At 42.8% G+C, this 17089-nt stretch overlaps 2 protein-coding genes and 1 long non-coding RNA gene across 4 annotated transcripts in view; 1 reads left to right on the top strand and 2 right to left on the bottom strand.

The window, feature by feature from the left end:
* Positions 1-664: 664 nt before the first annotated feature.
* On the top strand, positions 665-3523 carry LOC138971338 (putative golgin subfamily A member 6-like protein 3). Of its 2 annotated transcripts, none has more exons than XM_070344062.1 (2): positions 665-1024; positions 1759-3523. In XM_070344062.1, exon 2 carries the CDS (start codon positions 2434-2436, stop codon positions 3364-3366), a length of 933 nt encoding a protein of 310 aa, XP_070200163.1. In that variant the 5' UTR covers positions 665-1024; positions 1759-2433; the 3' UTR covers positions 3367-3523. The 2 variants fall into 2 exon arrangements, with proteins under 2 accessions (XP_070200163.1, XP_070200164.1); XM_070344063.1 differs by having other exon boundaries at positions 665-1028.
* Positions 3524-4732: 1209 nt separating this feature from the next.
* LOC138971339 (uncharacterized) lies at positions 4733-9229 on the bottom strand. Its single transcript, XR_011457221.1, has 2 exons — positions 5563-9229; positions 4733-5507 (listed from the first exon to the last, which is right to left on the bottom strand). It is a non-coding gene; the product is annotated as an uncharacterized lncRNA (long non-coding RNA).
* A 373-nt stretch (positions 9230-9602) lies between these two features.
* Positions 9603-17089, bottom strand: part of LOC138971329 (synaptojanin-1-like) — a 39067-nt gene continuing 31580 nt past the window's right edge. The window contains exons 22-25 of the mRNA XM_070344049.1: positions 15299-15419; positions 14959-15056; positions 14263-14437; positions 9603-13441 (exon numbers count right to left, since the gene is read on the bottom strand). Of these exons, the coding sequence (XP_070200150.1) occupies positions 12327-13441; positions 14263-14437; positions 14959-15056; positions 15299-15419 (1509 nt within the window). The 3' untranslated portion in view covers positions 9603-12326. The remainder of the gene's footprint in view (positions 13442-14262; positions 14438-14958; positions 15057-15298; positions 15420-17089) is intronic.

Raw genomic sequence — 17089 nt, 5'->3', positions numbered from 1 at the left:
CTTGGGTATATCCCTTCGCGTGATATTTACTCCTATTTTTTAAGGAATAGTTGGAGAAGTAGTCCAAAAATTAGGACGAAAAAATATTAAAACTGCCTGTAACGCATTTTTTGTTTTGAATGAACTGAAAACCTAACAAAACACTTTTTGTTTTGGAGAGTTAACGTGGAGGGGGGAAAGCTCGCTGTTTTGAAAAGTGGGTTTCTCTGTTTGTTTGTTGTTGTTGTTGTTGTTGTTGTTGTTGTTATGTTTGTTTGTTTGTTTTGTTTGTTTATTTTTATTGGGGGGTTGATTTGTCAAATTTGACGCTCCGTCGGGCTTCAATTAGCTTTGGTCGGGCGTCAATCCACGATGACGACCTCGAAGTTTCAAATGGAAGCATGTTAATGTGTAATTGTCTACTGCGGCTTGCGTTTTTGACGTTGATAGGCTATTTCAAAATCTTCAAAGTAAACAACAAGCAGACATTTTCTTCCAAGCGATAGGATTCGTTTTCACAAGGGTCTTGCAAGAGTCAAACATACTTCTGGACGCTTTCTGTCCGTTTCAAATTCAGCTACAACGTCTGGTCAGTCAAAACGCACGCAGAACACAGATGGAAAATCACACCAATAAAGGTTTCGGATGACGAAAGCTGAAGTAATTACGTCATATTCAAGCTCGGAAGTCGCGCCTATCTCGAAAAATGTATAAAAGCGTCGAGTTTCTTGTAGGATTTTCCCGTTACACCCATGTTTTCCAAGATCACGCAAACTTGTATTCACTACGGGTGGATTCTATCTTACGGGTTGACAGGTACGCGGGTACATAATCAATACGGTATAATCAATATCGCCAAACAAGCAACCTGCACAAAGAGGCTCTGTTCAGCGGTGCTTTCTCGTCTGCGAAGAGGCTGTGTGTATAGAACATCGAACTGGTGTCCCAATTGTACATGGTATACTGAAACGCTGAGTTGAACTGAAGTATTTCGGTTTCTTCAAAATCGCCAGTTGCTGCAAGAACTCGATTAATAGATGTTGAGGTTGGTACTGATCAATGTTCTGTTGTCTTTTGTTTTCATAGATGTGTGATAGACGTATTATTGGTTATGATATAATTATTCTGTCGTCGCTATGTTTCCCATGGTAACTGCGCAGTTTTGGATTTGTTATTTCAGTCTTTTTGAAAGACTGCATCCCTGGCCTAATGTTCATGTGTTTGCCTTGTTGTTCTCTGGTAGAGACTGTACGCCTCTGTTTTTCCGTCACTTTCTAACACGCTGGGGACATACCAACCCCGGTCGATTTCCCTTGAAAAACAGAGAGAGAGAGAGAGAGAGAGAGAGAGAGAGAGAGAGAGGGAGTTTGTGTGTATGTGTGTGTGTGAGCGTGCGTGCGTATGTGTATTGGTGTCAGTGTATTGTGTTGCTTTGTTTTGATGGCACTGGCCTGCATCCCTTTGCAAGTGTATCAGTCTGCTATTGTGGGCGTGTGTGTGTGTGAGCGTGCGTATGTGTCTTCGTGTTCATGTTTTGTGTTGCTCTGTTTTGATGGCACTCTGGCCGGCATCGCTTTGCAAGTAGGCCTACCGTCGTCAGTCTGCCTATTAATTTTGTGGGCGTGTGTGTGTGTTTGATGACAGGCATTTTTGCAAGTGTGTGTGCCTTGCCTGTCTATCTGTCAGCATTTCTGTACGTGTGTTTCAGTGAGTTGTTTAGTGTCTGTGTAGTCGTCAGTGCGTCCTCGGATTTACAAACACCTGTTGTTTTCTTTGCAGACTACACCTATCCTATGCTGACCTGCTTTTCCGTGCCCCACACTACAATAGGTACGCACGCACGTTTGCGATTGGAAAGAAGCTTCTCGCATTACCTCAAGACCGTGTTTGACCTTCATGAATATTCCAACCTCGTTTTGCACTGACTGAACGGAACTTGCGACCGACCAAAATACAACACTCACTGATTCTCGACTGGAAACTGAGGACGCAAGGCTGAATTGGAAACAGCATAGCTTCAACTGAGCCAGTGACTGAGTCACTGAATTACATTATGTCTTACTAGCACTGATTTTCCCGATGTGCAAAAGCCAACTTGCGAAGGTTCGTTTGTGACACCTGAAGTTTAACGACCTTTCAAGGTTTCAAAAGCCATTAACGGAAACAGCAAATCTACCATCCAGTGAGTCGCTGGATTACATTTGTTTGAGCATTGACCTTCCATGTGTGCCACTGAAAGCAGAATTGCAAACGTTCGTTCGTAATACCCAAAGCTCGCCGACCTTTAATATTTGCAAAAGTAAGATTTCCTCCACGGTTCGTTCGTCTTCTGCGCATCACCAGTCATAATACTGCCTCTTATAGGTTTAGGAGCCTGTGTGGACCTACAGAATCAGTAGCAGCTTAGTACCTTTGTCAGACCCAAAGTTCAGGGAACCACAATTACACGAAAAAATGTCTTGGAGGATAACGTCGGAAGAGATCGACGCTAAAGAGCAAAAGCTTCTGGAAGAGAACGAAGAAAACATGTTGAAGCTCCTGAATGTCTACAACGTGTGTATGAGTCTGCTCGAGCGCGAAGTTCTCAATGACATGGATCTTCACAACATTTTGCAGCAGAGCACCAACGTCGACAAACTGCACAACTTCATTTTGAGACTCTCCATGCGAGGAGAAAAGGCATTTCATGAGTTCATGGACGTTCTGAGAACCAGCTCCAATATCAACCACGTCCAGCTCGCCGCCATCTTGGAAAGCTGCATGTCACGTGGTACCGACTCCACAGTGGAAAACAACAACGTCGCACACACGCCTCGCACGAAAGCCACACACGCTGCGTTGAGAGAACATCACACGCGATTACAGGACCTGGAAGAGAAGACCCGCAGAACTGGCGACGAGGCGGAACGCTTTGAGCTGTTGTTGCAAGAGATTCAAGGGCTGAAGATTCGTCTGGCGGAACAAGAGAAGAACACAATGGCCCATAAATGCACAATGGCCGTGAGAGAAGAACACCCAAAGCTGCAGACACGGGTGGCAGAGCTGGAACGAGAAGTCCACGACTTCCGAAAGGACCGAGCTAAATGGGAGGACGAAACGAAAAGACTGAGACAACGGTTGCAAGTTCTTGAGCAGAAGAATGCGGTTCTTGACCACGAGCAGAAAGTCCTCGAGCATGAACAAGGAGAGGAGAAAGACCACCTGCATTCTCTGGAGGAACAAGTGGGTCAACTGTCCGCCAGGCTGGAAGGCGGTGATGGGTCAGGGGTCTCCCCCAGATCTACTATTCAGCCGGCCAATCGTTTTCAGACCACTCACCATCACAGCGGAAGAGGAGGGGCTAGCAGGTCTCCTGACAGATCTCCAACAAGAGATCGCTGGAAATGATGTTGGGATTGTTTTTTTGTAGTCAGACTTACGTTTGGATTTGAGAAGTTGGCTCAGGGACTTTTTTTCTACACCGCAGCCGAGACCCTCCTGCAACGATTCACTCAAAACTGATTTATATTTCTGACAGTTGATTAAAGAAATGATTAAAGTAGAATCGGTTTTACTCTTCAGCGTTCTTCGTCTTTTTTTCGTCTTTTTTTTTTTTTTTTTTTTTTTTTGGGGGTGGGGGGGGGGCAGTTCTGTCAGCGGCGCACACGTCTGGCAGACGGAACCATTTACATTTTTGGAATTGAACCCAGATACTGGCAAGTGCCAGCCAATTCCTCTGCTTAAAAAGTAGGACGAACCAAAATTAAAGACTGTGCACACCAGTGGTATAGAATCGCCGCCTGTGTAGAATACCATAGCACAGCGTTAAAACTTGGACTGAAATACATACTAATATTCCTCATTGGTGTGTGCTGTCATAAAAAAAAACTGTTCCTCTTGTATTGGTGCGATTTGAGACTCTTTTTACAATTAGTTAACATCATTTCATTTCACGGAGTATGCTTACTTTATTTTGTGAAAATGGTGGTTCTAACACACATACACATACACACACACACACACACACACACACACACTCTCTCTCTCTCTCTCTCTCTAATCCAGTAGATTTCCCGTTTTTTCCCCCAGTGCTGTCGGAGAAGCACACGTATAGCAGACGATACCCTTCTTAAAATAATATTCAGAAACATCTCCCTCTACACGAAAGACATATCAACAACACAAGAGTTCTGATGAATAAAAATGATAACATGTCAGGCACCCGCTGTACTTTTAGAACGTTTTTCCATAAACAAGTCTCGTCATGTCAATAACCCTACTGCACGTATTCCAAGAACATCTTTTTAAAGACAGTCTGGAAGCCTGCTGTGGAATTCATTGCCTAATATACTGAGGGTTACTGTGAACGTAAACTCTTTAAAGAATCAACTACCCAAACACCTTCAAATCAAAATATGATCGCTTATAAGAATGTATTACTCTCGATTTTTTTTTAGAATATGTTATAAGGTGGGGTGGGGTGGTTTTTTTTGCATGCACTCATTTTATTAATTGTTGTTAACTGTTCATATCTTTAATTAAAATGTGTTTTCCCTACTTTGGGCGAGGGCTGTATGAGAAACGTATGAAAATGCTTATTCTATTGGCCTCGGAAAATAAAATAAAAAGCTTGTATCTTATTTTAATCTCTCTCTCTCTCTCTCTCTCTCTCTCTCTCTCTCTCTCTCTCTCTCTCTCTCTCTCTCTCTCTCTCTCTCTCTCTCTCTCTCTCTCTCTTTACAGTGAAAGAAAGAATAAACATGCACAATCATCGCCATCCATATTGTTCTTTTATTTCAGTGCTTACAGACTAGCTTCACGAAGCATTCAAACCTACACAGTCAAACTACTTGATCACAAACACCCTACAACAACTAGTCATGGATGTGCTCAAAAGGGTTAACACAACAGGACAGCATAAATAGACGGCAGAAAAATGTCCTTACGAACACAGGAGTTTGTATCAACGTGCATGACCGGGATTGGTCAATGCTTCGGTTGACTGTCACACCCTGAAAGCACTTTGTTACAAGCTCCTGTGCTTTCAACGAATAACCCTTTATAATTCCATCTCTTCTTCTTCTATACGATATTTCCTACAGCACAATCATGTTTCGATGAATTCTGTAAGTTAAGGGTTGTATAGCTGGCCCACTGAACACTTGTTACACATGGAGTATTTAGCAATTTAAAGACACACTCCTTCTAGTGAAAAAAGTTTGACTCGCCGCATCAGATTTAGCCAGGCTCTTACATTGGATTAGACCATACCTCGACTTGTCAAACGCCAGAAATCAACACCCTGACTACCTATGGTGGTGAGTTGGAATTTTTTGAAGAACTAATTTCTTTTCAGGGCGGGGAAATAGCTCAGTCGGTAGCGGCGCTGGCTTCAAAACCAGTTGTCGCTATCGGCGTGGGCTCGAGGGATTTATTTCCCAGAGTCAACTTTGTGCAGACTCTCCTCGGTGGCCGAACACCCCCGTGTGCACGCATGCGCACGATTAACCCTTAGGCTGGTTGTCGCGCTACTTTACGTATACTGTCACCTGGTTGTCACGACATAGTCGCGCTACTTTACGTATACTGTCACCTGGTTGTCACGACATAGTCGCGCTACTTTACGTATACTGTCACCTGGTTGTCACGACATATGTCGCGCTACTGGCTCAGTCTGTTTGGTCGGTTCCGATTACCTCCCATGGATGTGAAAACCTATGACCGTTTTTCTTTATAGTTCTCTGTTAATTCACCAGTGGCTATGTAAGGGTTAAGAAACATTCATACAAAAATTCCCACTGCAGAGAGAGAACCCAGGGTGTTCATTTTTGGTATGTGACAAAGTGGAGGGATACCCTTATCCCACATAAAAGCCTGAACCGATCTGAGACGGTGAGCCCAACTGTTTTCACGAGAAGGAGTTTGTTTGTTTGTTTATTTGTTGCTTAACGTCCAGCCGACTACGCAGAGCCATATCAGGACGAGGAAGGGGGGGATGAAGGGGGCCACTTGTCAAGCGATTCCTGTTTACAAATGCACTAACCCATTACTTGTGTCCCAGCAGGCTTTAGTAAAACTAAATTAATACCTACTGGAAGATTACCAGTTTCCAGTATGTTAAAATAGGCTTAACCTATCTACTGCTGGACTTACATCAGAACACTAACAGATTAAACTATACATGAATCGCGAGACAAGCGGCAAGAGAAGAGATTTTTGGAAAAAATACAGTTGAATGAGCAAGAAGGCAGAAAAAAGAAAAGAATTCATGAAGAAAAAGAGAGCATGACAGGAAAGAGGAACCAAAAATCTACCTAACAGCAAACTAGAAAGCTCCTGCGGTTCCAAAAACAGGAGGGGCCTTTAATTTCATAACCGCAGTGCCCCACTGCGGGAACGAGAAGGAGTGTCCCTTTAAGTCCTGTTGTTGAACACAGAATAAGTATCATTACCAACATATTTTTTGTGACTATAAAAACACGCTGATCATTAACTGGGCGTTTTCCCAGGTGTATCACCATCAACACATTTTCCTTCTTTCCAAAATTATACCAAATGACATGGTACATCAACAACAACAATATTGAGATAACTGTATTTCTAACACTCACAATATCATATGCGCGAAAGGGCGTCGGGGTCTGCTGAAAACCACACATACATCCAACAATCTACACTAACAAGAGCAAAGACGCCGATAACTAGTAACATCACCTCTAAACAACAATATCTGTACAATATCTTGAGAGAGAAAAAAAATCACAAGTTATGGTTTTGGAATGTTCTTTAAAAAAAACCAAAAAAACATTAACAAACATTGGGTTTTTTCCAGCAACATTGTTCACTAACAAAAAATTACAATCTGACCATTTGTACAGTGGGTATAGTTTTTCCACAGTTTGCTTTTTTTCTGCTTTTTATTTTGTAATTCAAGATGCACCACTAATAAATCTTTTTTCAGCTTCCCCTCCCTCATGCCACCATCCCATTCCTCACAGACAAAAACAAAACAACAAGAAGATAAAAAAAACATTGAGCATTCACGAAATCAGGGACCTATAGGTCTATGACGAAATCTAAGACTAACAGTTAGCCATTCCTGATTTATACATTTACCACCAAAAGTTGGAATTTCACTTTGCAGTATTTTTGACGCTCTGATGGTTCTGCGATGTTCTGGTGCAAGCTGTCAGTTATAACCTTTCAACTTCTGGTTCTTCAAACACCAAAATTCAAGAAAGAGAAGAGAAAACATAGTGAGAGAAGACGAAAAACTACCAAGTTATTGTAAACCAACCCCACTTTCAACACAGAATACGTATTAAAGGCACACACCTTCCTGTTAAATAGTTCTGCTCACCACCCCACGTCGGGCCAAGGTTTTACATGGAATAAAACCATCTCTCCACTTGGTCACATACTAAACATTAACAGCCTTGGTGCTTTCTTCAGTGCGCAGTGGGATTACTTTCTTTCTTTATTTGGTGTTTAACGTTGTTTTCAACCACGAAGGTTATATCGCGACGGGGAAAGGGGGGAAATGGGATAGAACCACTTGTCAATTGTTTCTTGTTCACAAAAGCACCAATCAAAAACTTGCTCCAGGGGCCTGCAACGTAGTACAATGTATTACCTTACTGGGAGAATGCAAGTTTCCAGTACAAAGGACTCAACATTTCTTATATGCTAAAAGGACAGACAGAAAAACAAATACTCATGAAATAACGAACAGAAAAAGAACCTAGCTCACTCAAGCGTTGCCAAAGAATGAAACTGCATACATAGCAACAAGTACACTGCAAGTTTCTGTATTGGTGCTAAAACATAGCTCACAACTGGACACTAAACATTCTCTATCTACCATTTCCAAACCACAGCCATATTTAGCTATATGTATGGAGCTACAACATACATAAGAATACAGGCCTTCAACAATTTTAAGTGACACTGACAGCAACTTCAAAGTCGAGGCCAGCTCGCTTCAATAATTAAGCTGAACAATGCCCACTAATATACTCTCCCCAGGACATGTTTTAAAAGTGTAAGAATACCTGCTAGTGCTACACACCCAAATCAGACAAACACACAAAGAACAAGTAATCTTTGCTCAAAGACATCAGAGAAGAAAAGTTCAGAATAATATCATCAGTGGCCCAAAGCAACTCAGCTACATATACTTCAGTGAAGAAATGAAAGGAACAAAAAACATATATTGCACCCTGTTGTAACCAGTTGCAAAAGCATGTTCCATAATTTGAAGGAACAAAACACATTACAGAAGAAGAAAAAAACAGAAACACACAAAACAGTCAAATTGCAATCAAACAGCTTCAACAAAATTGCATGACAATAGATACCATGGTGTTGTTTGCAAATCTTGTTGTTAGAAGCAATCACACAAAGCAAATCCAATCTAGCATAGTTGAGCATCAAAAAGCACAGTGAGAAGCAAATGTTTGCTGAAACTATTCCACATTGCCTCTTCTTGATGACATAAATAAAATGACATAATGAAAATGTTAAAGCATTCTTTTCCTGTGAATAATTACAGCAAGGTGCGGAATTGTTGTGGTCAGTTTAATTTTAACAATTGTAGCATCCTTTCTTTCTTTCTTTATTTGGTGTTTAACGTCGTTTTCAACCGTTCAAGGTTATATCGCGACGGGGAAAGGGGGGGATGGGATAGAGCCACTTGTTAATTGTTTCTTGTTCACAAAAGCACTAATCAAAAAATTGCTCCAGGGGCTTGCAACGTAGTACAATGTATTACCTTACTGGGAGAATGCAAGTTTCCAGTACAAAGGACTTAACATTTCTTACATACTGCTTGACTAAAATCTTTACAAACATTGACTATATTCTATACAAGAAACACTTAACAAGGGTAAAAGGAGAAACAGAATCCGTTAGTCGCCTCTTACGACATAATTGTAGCATCCTGACAGTAAGTTAAGTAGGATGTCCTCAAACCCACCCAACCAGACACAGACTCACTCATTGACAAATATTCATAAAAAAAATCTTTCGAATCTCAAGAATTCCAGTTTGTTGGTTGGTCGGTTGTTGGTGTTACATGTCCCTCAAACCTATTTGGCTATTTGGGACTGATTAAATTTTGTTCCTTTCTCAGAAAATTCCCAGTTACAGAAAGCAGGGACCTATATTTATCTAATATAGGTCTATGCAGAAAGTAATAGGTTTTAAGAACAAATCACTAAGAATAATTTAGCATTCAAAAACAAACAAAACAAACATGGTAACACACCAGGCTCGTTAAAGGCATACTAACGCACTCCCGTGTTTACAAAGTGTAGTTTGCCCACAATCGATGTCAAACGCACCATAAGACCATATAATGACGATATGTCACCATGCGCGGACCATAATACATGCATTACAGCTTGTTCTAGCCTCTGAAAAAGTGAGGATGTCAACAAAGCCGCGGAGTTCTCTCCCTTGCATCAACGTTACATGTGTTGCCAAATCTATAAATAGGACGATCCAGATCAAAATGAAAATTCAAATATCTCAAGATTTAAGGGGTCCTAGACCACAATATTTTGCAGGGAACTTAATTTAGCATGTCTCCAGCTGTTGGTAAAGCAATTAGCGTGTATAGTCATCGAGTACATATGGCTTTAACATACTGTGAATAAAACACAAAGAAACTTCAACATCTAAAAACAAACAAAACCAAGCTCACAAATTTTGTTTGTTTGCTTAACGCCCAGCCGACCACGAAGGGCCATATCAGGGCGGTGCTGCTTTGACATATAACGTGCGCCACACACAAGACAGAAGTCGCAGCACAGGCTTCATGTCTCACCCAGTCACATTATTCTGACACCGGACCAACCAGTCCTACCACTAACCCCATAATGCCAGACGCCAGGCGGAAGCTCACAAATGTACCATGAATGAAAAACAAAGAACGAGAAAGCATAACAGAACAAATAAATAAAACCTGCAGGTAACAAACCAAGCTCTCAAACATACCAAAAGCAACTATATATAATACGGAATAAGTTACTAATTGTTTCGGTTTGTGTATTGAAACAAAATCAGCAGCACCAAACAAAAAGCTCACAAGACAAGCAGGACTTGAAAGCCACATAAATATGCACGAGTATTGACAGTTCATCCGGTGATAATGCATCTGGCAACACACACACACACAAAGACATAAGCACACACACAAAGACCTTGCTTTTCTTGACACGAAACTCTCCTTATTTCCTCAGTACACAAAATCATTGTGCTTCATTGAGCTTTTCATAATAGACCCATTTGGAGTAACGTTGATAAACTCAATCCATGCAAATCACAAAAATAAACTTGAAAATATATGAAAGACACTTGTCAAATGCAAAGTTTAACAAAACACTAACTTAGTATACAACTTAAATCAATTCTTCTTAATGAAACAGGACAAAGCTCTGTCTGTGGACGATTTTTTTCTTAGGGAAATCTGGATGGAACCACTATGTTTCAATAATGTTTTCATCAATACAGTTATAACTACTACAGCTTGCTCATAGTTCTATGCTAAATTGACATGTTTACACACAAAAAACAGCTTGATAATTATTATTGTATTATCTCACAGACTATCCGCATCCAATATTAATACATCCTCATTTGTATGGTAGCGCGACTCCGTTGCTGCTAGCTTTCCACTGGGAGAAAGCGACCCGAATTTCCCAGCGATGGGACAATAAAGTAATGAAAAAGAAGAAAAAAAAGAAAATGAAAATGTATCCCTTACATTCAACAGTAATGGGTGCTACAATTACAAGACAGATTACACATATATCACGAAGCATGGTCGAGGCAGAGCACACCTGCTACGCTTCAAACAATATAAAAAAAATGTACAACCTTTGTTTTTAAACATTACTGTAAAGTCTAACACCCTGCGTCCTGCATATGTGTTTCACATTATTTCTGTACCTGTACTGACCTGTTTAACTGTGTGCACTTGACTGGCAGAAGATATGTGTATTTTTTTCTCTCACATCTCCATGCCTCACATCCATCTTCTGATAAGTTTGGCATCAGAGTGAAAGTTCCACTCTTGAAAGAGAAAAACTCTGAAAGAATTACCTGAAAGATTACCTGAAAAATTACCTGACATTTTAAACACGGTCCCTCCTTCGGCCACTTTCTCCAAGGCAAACTTCCAATCAAAATCAAGTAAAGGAAAAGAGCACTACTGAAAGTAAATAACTCTCACCTACTGTTGCTATCTAAATTTATAGTGCTTACCTCCCTTTGTTTTTTTTCATAACTTCCAATTAGTTTTGTTGTGACAGCAAGTTGTTAGCAAGTTGTTATGCTGTGCAAATCAGCTCTGTTCTGACTGGGAATACAAAGCTGAACGGAAGATTCCGCAGGGATGGTTACTTTAGCAGCATAGGCAGGAATTATAGCCAAGTCCTGTCCATAAAGTTTCAAACACAAACAAAACCAAAATTACAGGTTTTGTCCCCTACTCGCACATTCTTTGCAAGCAGTATCATTTGTCTATCCCAAGCCTATGTCGACGACTTCATTAAAACGGTATTCACGTTCAACTGTAAACACCAGTAACAAACAGGCTTGACAATGATATTCATGTTTTAAGCTGCAAACACCACTAGCAAACAGGCTTAATGATATTCATGGATGACAACAAACATCGGTGACAAACGCATCAAAATGTTAAAGCATCAACAAACCAGACAATGCACCTTTTCATGATTATGCTTTCGGAAATCTCTATATTTAGCCCCGTGTGTGGTTGATAGTCACAGTGGATGAATTTTAAAATGTTCACTCATCTTTCAGTGTGTGACGCCAGTTCCATGGGGCTAATTGTGGACATAGCCATGCTGTCAAACATGGGGTAAAAACACTGAAAATACTTGGCATGACTTATTTATACCCCTCTCTCCACTGGCTATCTATAGTTCACAGAATCACAGACTGCTCTAATGATTCAAGACTCAAACACTCAAGACTCAAAAGATGGTATTGTCCATACCAGGAATAAGATCAGGAAATTGTACAAAAAACAAAACAAGTCTAAAAACAGGCCCTACCCTCTCGCCATGACTTTGTTTTTTGTTTTTTTAGAAAAAAAATTGATGTAAAATTGTGCGATCTGGTGCACACTTTGGATCTGAAGAATTGTCTCTCTGGCGTTTTGAAAATGCCAGAAATCCGCATCTTGGTGGAAAAAAACCTCATGTTCGTCTAGCTAGCTAAGGAAAATAACTATAAAATCTTTGAGTCTTGAGTTTATGAGTCTTCCACAGCAATATGTACAACAGTGACAATACAAATAAATGCAGTTAAGTAAACATCTCCATGACTAGCATCGACTCTGATCAAGCCTCGCTGTGAGGTGAAGGTCGTCTAGGAACAGGGGGAGGGCCGCCGGGTCGATTCGGAACGGGGGGAGGGCCCTCTAAATTTACACCGTCTCCTGCGCTAGGTCGAGAGGGAACAGGGGGTGGGAAGGAAGGAGGGGGTGCTGTAGGAGGCTCAGCAGGCGCAGCAAGATCTCGGCGGGGAGGGGGTGGGGGAGGGGCACTGGCCAGAGGAGGGGGAGTGTGGAAGGGGCAGGAAGAAGCAGGGGGTGAGGGTGGGGGGCTGCCCTCTGGACAAGGAGCACTCGCCTCCCCACCCATAGACTGAGAGTTGTCAAAATCGGAGAAAGTCTGAAAGCCTGTACCACCTGAACCAAAACCAGAGTGAACAGCACTGGTATCAAACGGATCAGGCTTCCCAGCATGCCCTTGAGAAAACACTGCACTTGCATCAAAAGGATCTGCTTGGTTGAGCCCAGACACTGCAAAAGGATCCGGATGGTTGGTTGTGGAAGTTGCAAATGGATCTGCGGAGGTGGCAAACGGATCTGCCTGGTGGTTTGGAAAAGATCCTGACACAGCGCTAGTGTCAAAGGGGTCAGGGTTTCGCCGTACACTGAAAGGATCATTGACATGACTCGTGTCAAACGGATCCGACACTGCAGGGGCCGGAGAGTTGGGTGCATCCAGAAGACTCGGCTGCTCTCCACCAGAGGGAGGAGGTCCACGGTGCGGAACAGCCGGCAGTTGACCTTCCCCGGCCACGCTTCGCTGGTTCGGGCGGGCGCTTGGCACAGGGGGTACGCTCGCCCGCTGCCCTGCTTCGCCGAACGCTGTGGGAAAAACGGAGACACCGCCCGCAGGAGCTTTGGGGGCCTCTCTGTTTGGACGTGGCCTGGCCTGGGGAACTGGGTTATTGCTTCCGGCATCGCCGTCTTCCGGAGAGGTCAGGTTGTCGATGCTGCGAGCGCGAGGAGTGGGGGTGGGGAAGGAGCGTCTGGCGGGTGGTGGGGGGATGTCAGACCCCCCGTCATTAGCGGTGGCATTGCTAACCTCGGCCTCGTCCATCTCGTTTGCGGTGCGACTCCTGGGCATCGGTTTGGGCATCAGGCTGCTGCGTTCCTCTTCTCTCCCTGCAGAAAAAATATTCAGAGTCAAGAGTGGTGAATATACAGAATGTCTGATGACATGTTGATCTATTCTTCACCTAGATCTATCCAGACCTACTCTGCATCTGAACATCGCGGCAAATCAAGAGTACACTAGCTGACAAGTCTGACAGGCTTAGGTTGTTTAGGTTGCCTTATTCTTAACCTTGGGAGACTGCAGACAAAATGTGTTTTCCACAGTTATGCTAAAGTTGTGCTCTGGTATGTAACACAAGTATTTTAACCCTTTGACTGCCGGAAGAATTTAGTTAAAAAAACATAAATAAAAAAACATAACATACAAGGTACATGCAGAACAATTGGAGCAAAACTGAGAACATGGTTTCCAGGGGAGGCAATCATCTTACTGCAATAGACGATTTTCGAAAATAACTGTCAGGATTATCAGCGATCTGGGCTCTAACTCTTCCAAACCGACCTGGGAACCCTTGTTTTGCACTTGGAGTATTCTCAAGCAAACTGGGTGTATTTTCAAACAAATGAACTTTCTCCACATAGCATTTGAACATCCATGATTCAAACATGTTTCATACGCGTCCGTCGCACTGTTAATAAAGTTTACCAATATGTTTAAAACCAATGTTTCTCAGTTTCAATGTTTACTGAAAAAAACTGTAATCATATGTCAAAATACTGGTTCAGCTTCGGGATGCGCTTGTGAAGAAAAGTAGGTTTTTTTTCACTGCTCGTATTCTAGACAATCAGGCGTACAAAATACGGCCAAATCGTATGGGTTCATAGGTCTGTCCCATGTACCCAGAGTTAAAACATAAAGCCCTCTATACCTGTGGCGATGTTGGAGGTGGATGCGGAGGGTTTGAGGGGCTGGGGGAGACTTTCAGCCCCTCCCTCCACCACACTGTCGCCCCTCATCAGCATCTCCATCAGCTTCTGTGCCTCTTCCGGCGTGTTGGCGTGGCTTGTGTGTTTCACGTTCATGGGTCGGCCAATGCTGCCGATCTGTATGAAAAAATATGTGTGTGACAACTCTTCATATTCCTCTGAAGCCTTTTCTTAATATACGCTGACAAATATCACTTTTTGCTTCAAAATATACTTTCCGTGCACTGTGCGGAGCATTCACCCAAATCCCTAAACGAAACGGCAATGCATTTTGTAATCTGACATGAATTTTCATAAAATTCAACACATAGCACAAAAGGATTAAGAGAACACCAAGACCAAACTCAGTTTTGGAGACGCATAGCGTCACACTTTCAATGCCATCACAAGGTTAAACACGTGTTTTAAATGTGTCAGACCCGTCATACAGACCCAAACTTTCTTGGAGGCAGCCTATATTAGAACTTCCCTTAGACCAGTTCAAAAGTAGGTAAAGTAGAACAGCATACAACATTTATTATGCACCCACCAACACCAACACATGTACACACACACACTAACACACACACACATCCAGATAAACAAAAACACTGGAAACAGGTGTAAAGACTGAGAAAGAAACATAATCCGAAGCTCACCTTGGCATTTTTAGAGCGAGCGTTGGCAGTGGCAGCGGGAGGGGGTCGAAGGGGCTGACGCACCCTGGGCATTTCCTTTTGCCCTCTGGATGGAGATCCTGCGGGCAACACACACGTTTGTCTCAGTTTGCTTGGCCAGTTTACCCTTTACATCACATCAGGTACGCAGGTAATTCACACACACACACACACACACACACACACACACACACACACACACACACATGCACGCACACTCGCACGCAGGTACGCACACACGTTTGTGCCAGTATGCTGGGCCAATTCATCTTTTACATGACATCAGGTACAAGCACAGACACACGCACACAGCAGAACTCACCAGGAGCGGAAGCCCTGGCGGTGGGAGGGGAGGGTCTGGGAGGTCCCCCGGGGGGTCTCTGTGGAGGGGGAGGTTTGGCAGGGGGTGCACCAGGCCGCTGAGGAGGCTGCTTCCTTTGTACCTGTGAACAGCGAGGTGAACATGTCCCATTTCTTCCATATTACCCAACAAATCCCTTTTTCCAAACAAATCAACTGTTGTCTCACAAAAATAACCAACACACACACACACACACACAACATATCAAGAAACTCCCCATCTCTATCCAGAGCTGCCAACCTCTTTGATGCTGCAAGTCTAGCAATTTAGAATTTTAAATGTAGCAAAATGAAACATTATCTTAAGATTCAACCGCATAACTGCGTTTATCCTACATACGTGAGAGACACCCGTGAGATAATAATCGTTCAAATCACACGTGTGTATATCATGTAAATGAGGTCATGTCAAGCAAGTCTGGCAGGGACCTGTTTTTCCACTGCTTATGATGCCAAAGTCACCGAGACAAACGTCATTATAGAAACACAAATTGCGCTCGCTAATTACCCTCGATGAATCTTTAGAACTAACCCGTCACGCCACACTTTCAGAGTGACGTTTCTTTGCTTTGACGTAATAGATTGCACAAGGCTTTACAAGAGATCGAGGTTCCAAAACAAGCGTCTTCAATTTAGCCGCCTCGAATGCAGGACATTTTCAGTAAAATACACGTAAGTACAGTATGCAGGATAAACAGAATACTCGTTGCTTTTTCAAATAGTGAACAGCTCGCTTTCGCTCGCAGTTCAATATTTAAAAAAACAACTCGTGTAAATCTGGTACGACACAGCAAGCCATGTGGTATTCTCTATTTATGGTATTTCAAACAAGAATATACATTTCGATATCTGAATTTAGACCGGGAAACAACAGCAGGAACATATGCCCATCACAGAGTGTCTGCAGTGCCACTTTTCAGTGTGGACAACATTTTCCCTAACCCATGTTCTGACTGCCGACACAGCGTGAGAAGCAGAAATTAGTACCAGGCCTCACAAGAAAAGAGAGACACTGCTGCATGCTTGTAATCATTTGTTTGAGCATAGTGGGGTGGGTTTTTTCGTGGTCTCATCACAGCAGTTGACTCGGCCACTATCAGCTGCGAAGCGTCTGCTTTCTTTCTTTTCTTTATTTGGTGTTTAACGTCGTTTTCAACCGTTCAAGGTTATATCGCGACGGGGAAAGAGGGGGGATGGGATAGATTGTTTAATTGTTTCTTGTTCACAAAAGCACTAATCAAAAAATTGCTCCAGGGGCTTGCAACGCAGTACAATATATGACCTTACTGGGAGAATGCAAGTTTCCAGTACAAAGGACTTAACATTTCTTACATACTGCTCGACTAAAATCTTTACAAACATTGACTATATTCTATACAAGAAACACTTAACAAGGGTAAAAGGAGAAACAGAATCCGTTTGTCGCCTCTTACGACATGCTGGGGAGCATCGGGTAAATTCTTCCCCCTAACCCGCGGGGGGTAAGCGTCTGCTCCCCACTTGCTGGCGGGAGAGGGGCGAGAGGGGGGATGCCTCATGGCGGGACGGCTGAGGGGGACGGCTGAGGGGACGGCTGAGGGGGACGGCTGAGGGGGACGGCTGAGGAGGACGGCTGAGGGGGACGACTGAGGGGGACGGGCAGGTCCTTAATTGAGCCCGAAGTCGACTTTGCAAAGTCTTCGGTGCAACTGAATTTCACGCACTTTTGAATTTTACGCTATGAATTTCTCGCATTTCTTAACACATGAATTTC

This window comes from Littorina saxatilis, linkage group LG7 (assembly GCF_037325665.1).
Source record: "Littorina saxatilis isolate snail1 linkage group LG7, US_GU_Lsax_2.0, whole genome shotgun sequence".
Classification (NCBI taxonomy): domain Eukaryota; kingdom Metazoa; phylum Mollusca; class Gastropoda; order Littorinimorpha; family Littorinidae; genus Littorina; species Littorina saxatilis.
Note: the sequence above shows the minus strand (reverse complement) of the source record. Positions and strands in the feature narration are given on the sequence as shown.

What these genes read in the sequence shown, in the direction of transcription:
- LOC138971338 (XM_070344062.1), top strand. Translation starts at nt 2,434, where the DNA reads ATGTCTTGGAGGATAACGTCGGAAGAGATCGACGCTAAAGAGCAAAAG.